The sequence below is a fragment of the Xenia sp. Carnegie-2017 genome, unplaced genomic scaffold (genome assembly GCF_021976095.1).
Source record: "Xenia sp. Carnegie-2017 unplaced genomic scaffold, XeniaSp_v1 HiC_scaffold_6, whole genome shotgun sequence".
In the NCBI taxonomy this organism is placed as follows: domain Eukaryota; kingdom Metazoa; phylum Cnidaria; class Anthozoa; order Malacalcyonacea; family Xeniidae; genus Xenia; species Xenia sp. Carnegie-2017.
This window is the reverse complement of record NW_025813526.1, coordinates 8,675,405-8,681,404: the sequence shown is the minus strand read 5'-3', so window position 1 is coordinate 8,681,404 and position 6,000 is coordinate 8,675,405. Positions and strand designations below refer to the sequence as shown.

Here is a 6,000-nt window from a genome sequence, read left to right as displayed (position 1 = left end):
ATATGCTGAAACATGTTTGCATTTAAAAAAAATTGTCGCGTACTTTAAATGTCTTATGACAATTGTGCTGCAATGAAATCATTAAAAGTTTAATTTCATTAAACATTTGCCGAAACAGAATAAAAAACTTAATGGATGAATCACACCAAGCTGCCGCTTTAGTAGCACGTCTAAAACTACAACTTTCCGTGGTTACTAAGCTACTTGCGTAGTTATGCCAGGTAGTCACTTTGGAAATTCCACATGTTAAACTTTTGATTTATCGGTTTAAGTTCCTAAACTTGTATCATACTACATGTCGCAAGCCTTATCGGAATTTACCGATTTTACCGTGCAAAGGGTAAAAGAAATTAACAGACTGAAGCATTACTGTACTTTATATGACTTATCGAATATAAAAAATTGGAAACACAAACCATAAAGTAGATGCATGGAGTAAATTTCCCAACCGCCAACTTGTAATAGGCAATGACAACTTTGATGTATTTTAATTGGCAATGTTCTCTTTTGTTCACAAAGTAGTTTTTACGGAGTATATATTCATGTTTTAGAAGCAATCATAAAGGAATAAAAAATAAGTTTAATGGATGTTTATGTCCGTATAACAAACATAAAATGTTCACCATATGCCATTCTACAGTCGCAACAGTTGCTCAAGCGTGTGTTTCTTTAAATTTGTTCAGTTCGTTGTTCACGTTTTTCGTCTGGCTGCTTCTTTTGTTTGCTTACGCTTTCTTTACCGTTGCTCCAGCCCAAATATTCATTTGCAACTCTCCAAATTGGATTGTTTTTGCAAGGTTTAGGTTCAGAAAACCACAATTCTTCATTTTTCCATGCCATATAATTTACGTTTGGTTTAAATTTACAAATGTATGCAACCTTGGAAATTGCATATTGTTTAAGTTTAACTTCTTTTTCATATATACTCCAATACAGCCTCATTTTATCAGGGTAACTCTGATGAAGACCAAGAACTGAATGACAAATTTCGCTCCTCTTTTTTACGTCCTTATCTGACTTGAAATTTAAAGATGAAGACCGTCGATGAATTAGTCTGCTATTATCTGAAAACGTTGTCAGGTTTGAAATATCTTTTAACCAATAGCCGATGGACTGACTTTCCCAAACCAGACATTTTAAAGTATTCTTGCGTCTTAAAAACGATTTAACAATATCGGAAGACATAAGAAGAAACGACTCGTCCAGCATAGTTTTATCTAAAAAATTTAAAAAAAAACATGGTAAGCAACAATAATTAGTCATGTATATATACAACCAAGTCTGCAAATGTACAATTATATAAACAATGGACAATAAAACTTTTATAGCTAGGTATAATCAAGAATGTTTTTATTTGACTTTAAATACATAAATGTATTGCTATTTTTATTGTTAGTTAACAATACTTGTACGTTATTTTTGTCCATTTTGCTCAATATCAGAGCTCATCAGCATGCCTAGGAAATTTGCAGAAAAATATGCTTTGAGGGCTTCTGACATAAATGGCATGGTTCATTACAAACTTAGCCTAAACAAATTCTTTACGCTTCGTCAGCTTTTATATGAATTTCATTTTATAATGGTCTAGTCATACCTTTATGCTGATTAATATGCAAACGATTTTATGTTAATTTATCAAATGAAGTTGTCAACAAAACAAAAGCAAAAAAAAGGTTTGTAGATGTCGATCATACAGGTAAGTAAAGTCCTGAGAACGATTGTTTGTGTTTATATTGACTACAGTCAAGAGTTTAAAAAAGGCATCAAAAACTTTCACTCCCTACTAGAAAGCTATTCTAAAAGGCAAAAGAAATTCTTCTTTTGCCTTTTATAAAAAAGATCTATAATCTTTTCTATATCTGGATTAATGTCCAGATGAATATACAATAAAGCAAACTATTTAACCTGTCAGCAGTCATAGTACTTCTTGTATAGTTCTTTAATATTCGCAAAGCAGAGAAAGACCTCTCACACTCACAAGAGGTGACTGGAATAGTACCTAAGATCTTTAACAATACTTTTATGTTCTCAAAACCTAGGAAATTTACTTGTGAGGTATACCATATGGATGAGCCTTAGTTGTCATGGTTGTCTCAGTAGGACCAGAAGGTGTAAACCATAACTTTGTTTGTATACTGGGCTTTTTAGCTTGTGACAAGTGACTAATTCCCTTTCTTTTAGTTCCCTTCCAATAAGTATCAAAGGCACATATTGATTGTGTTTGAATGCAGTTGCTTGAGGAGCTAAGCCTTCAAAGCAAAACAAAACTCGCAAGTAATTAATAGTGGAAGCACAAGCCCTAGATAGAATTTAAGGTTCAATTCTTTGGTTAAATAAGAAATTCTCCTTGTAAGCACTAGAGTATATGTCAGGATAATAAGGAAAAAAAGTTACAGGATGTAACTGAAGAGAGTGCCAACAAACAAACAAACCCAGTCCATGCCATATCTTATGCATTTAACACAGCTTCTGCCCTGACAAGTTCAGCAACAGAACAACCACTTCCAGCATTATCAATAGCATTAAAAGAGACTGACATGGCCACCATGCTTGAGATAGAATCAAAGTGTTTGTTATTCTGACTAGCAAAAAGAATTGAAAAACATGGATGTTTTGTATAAAAATCAGCATATAAAAATAATTCTTTAGAGGTCATCAGCCTCAAAATAGTCAACACAGAGTTGTAACCAACAAGCAGAATTGACAATGAACTATGGAGGTAGTTGCCATTTGTAGCAGATCTGAAATAATGCTATGTAAATTTCAAGTATCATGCTTCAGCTCATTTTTGTATATCTTATCATAAGTATGCTATTGAACACAAGAAGAAATAAGTCAATAGAAATGTTTTAAATATGATCAAAATTTGAAAATTTTTTTTGTTTTGAATCACATATATAAACCACAAATGACAAATCCATCGGGCATCACATCAAGTCAATTTATATTTGCTTATATATTCTTGTGTAAGCATGCATGCATAACATGTCATAAGTTTCATAACCTTAAGCAACCAAATTTGCGTTCTTTGTCTTGGCAATCTGCACTATGTAAAATTCGGCATTGATATTTCGGAAAATATCAACACCGAGACGATCCAACAAACTATTGTTGGTAACAAGGCTTTTGACTATCAGGCAATCGAAAATCTCTCCGTTGGGTTGAGCCATAAAAGTCTGATCTTTCCTCGTAAAAGCATCTTCGACTCAATCAGTGAAAGATGCCATGCTTCTCATTAATATTGTTGGTCTTGAAGCTCAAGATTAAACCTCGGCTATCAACAATCGCAATCTGTGCTTAATTTCGCTCAACACCGCTTGAACATTTTAGCAAAAAACGGCGGCTCGTTGGTCTGCACAATGGCAATAAACCAATCAAGAGACAGATTTTAGTCTCCAAATGCAGCACAATTTTAGGCGTGCTGACTCTGTGCGGAATAGCTATAGGTATTTCTCCCGCATTTTGTCTGGCCATTTGTAATCATCATCATAATGATCAACATTTGCCGTCTGTAATGCCGTAGACAGTACTGCCAGCGACGTGCCCAGACAAAGTGATCTCATCTTTCCATCTCTGAGAAGTTATCTCATCCAACCATCTTTGAGAGGTTGACAGCATTGCCAAAATATTAAAGGTAACACATGGCGATTAATGGCCGTAGTAAGTTAGATACCTAATCTCTCAAGAGCATCTTCTGAGTTATGTGCTGGATGGACTTGTTCCTTAAACTGCTGGAGAACAGTGCGGTTAGACCAGGTGCTGTCTTTTCTGGAAGATTAGTTGGTCCCAGGGTTTCTCTGCCATCCTCCATCCATCTTGTTCCGTTTTGTTAATTTGCTGTCCCAAACTATCCTTGTCTGGTTCCGTGTGGAGCTTCGTTGATGGACTGCATAACATCTAGCAGTAACCGAATACTTTTGCATCTGAGGTCACCACCAGTCGTCTCGACACTGTCTTGCCACTGGATCCATGTGATTTCAGAAAAGCGTGAGCATGAAGTCTGCCAGCTTTTCCTCACAATAATAAATTCTTGCATACGTCTTGACAACATTCTCTTTCCACTTAACCTAGAAGTTGAGCCTTAAGCCCTGTGGTAATACTGGGAGTTGTAGTTGCAGACCTGCACACAGGCTGTCAAGTCTAATGGTCGCTTTCGTGTTGACTAAAGCAGCAGTGAGCTCGGTGTCTACCTGGGTGTCTTAGCAGCCTTCTTTAGGAATGCACTGCTCACCTCACATGAGGAAGGGACAAGAAGAAATGTCCTATAAAAAGCACGCTTTAATCTTTTAACCTTCATCCAATTCCACACCTGCGGTCGAAACAAAGGAAAGAAAAAATTTAAGTTGACACTGTTCACCTTAGGCACATGGAATAATGGTACACTACTTGACGACCCTTCATCAGACAGACCAGAGAGGAGAACGACCTTAATTGCCAGAGAACTTGCAACATATAACATTGACATTGCAGCACTGAGTGAAACTCGTTTCGCTAATAAGGGGCAGCTGCATGGATATGGAGGTGGCTACACTTTCTTCTGGAGTGGCCGTTCTGCCGATGAGCGCCGGGAGTCTAGGGTAGGTTTTGCCATCAGGAACCATCTTGTCCAAAAGCTGGCTAATCTCCCTTAAGGTACAAGCGATCGTTTCATGTCAATGCAGATTCATCTGCATGATTTTAAATGGGCCACACTCATCATTGCCTATGCACCTACAATGACAAATCCTGAAGATAAGAGAGACAGATTCTACGAACATCTGGATACTAAGCTTTCATACGTGTGCAGTATTGATAAGTTGATCCTACTTGGGGATTTAAATGCAAGGGTAGGCCGTGATTTTGCCGCCTAGGATGGAGTCATTGGAATGAGTGGGGTAGGCAAGTACAACAGCAATGGCCTGCACTTTCTGGAGTTATGCTCATCGTATGGTCTCCTTGTAACCAACACAATATTCTGGCTGCCCAACAAGAACAAAACATCATGGATACACCCCCGGTGTAAACACTGGCATCTCATCGACTACATCATTATCAGGAAGAAAGACAGGCAGGATGTCAGAATTACCAAGACCATGTGTGGAGCAGAGTGCTGGACCGACCACAGACTTATCATTTATAAAATGAACATCCGCATCTAACCAAAGAGACGTCCACAAGGTTGCATTACCAAAAAGAGGATAAATGTTGCCAAGCTGAAAAACCATCATACACGTGAAGCTCTATCCACAGACCTAGAATCCCAAATTGCCAACTTCAATCCTGGAGGTAACGTCGAAGATGACTTGGAGTCCTTTAAAGACACGGTTTACTCAACTGCAGTGCAAGTATTGAGCTACCCTACCAAACATCAACAAGATTGGTTTGATGAGAATAATGAGGAGATTCAGGCCCTACTTGATGAAAAGAACAGATTTCATCGTACGTACCAAGATGATCCAACTTCTATCTACAAGAAGAATGCCTTTGCTAGTGCACGGAGAACAGTTCAGAGTAAGTTGAGTGTGATGAGAGATTTCTGGCTCAGTGCTAAGGCTGATGAAATCGAAGCTTATGCCGACAGAATCGATACAAAGCGGTTCTATGAAGCTCTCAACACCATATATGGACCTCGATCGTTAGGAAATTCCACTCTCTTGAGCTTGAAAAAGATCTTGTATAGGTGGGCTGAACATTTTGAAGCTGTAGTCAACCGTCCTTCTTCCATCAACGACGAGGCAATAGACAGGTTGCCACAGGTAAACATCAACACGACCATGGATGTTCCACCTGCTGAATCAGAAGTTAGGGAGGCAACAAGCAAGCTTTCTAGTGGCAAAGCCCCTGGTGCAGATGCTATTCCATGCGAGATATATAACGTTGGTGGTCCCACATTTATCTAGAAGCTCACTGACCTCTTCCAATCCCTCTGGGTCGAAAGATCCATCAACCAGGAATTAAAAGATGCCTTGATTATTCACCTATACAAGACGAAGGATAATCATCAGTCCTGTGATAATCATC

The 6,000-nt window shown here is 38.1% G+C and overlaps 1 protein-coding gene across 1 annotated transcript in view; it reads right to left on the bottom strand.

Moving 5' to 3' along the window:
• Window positions 1-469: 469 nt before the first annotated feature.
• LOC124457562 overlaps window positions 470-6,000 on the bottom strand; it is a 28,126-nt gene continuing 22,595 nt past the window's right edge. Inside the window, exon 2 of the mRNA XM_047007794.1 lies at window positions 470-1,217. Coding sequence (XP_046863750.1) covers window positions 670-1,217 — 548 coding nt within the window. The 3' untranslated portion in view covers window positions 470-669. The remainder of the gene's footprint in view (window positions 1,218-6,000) is intronic.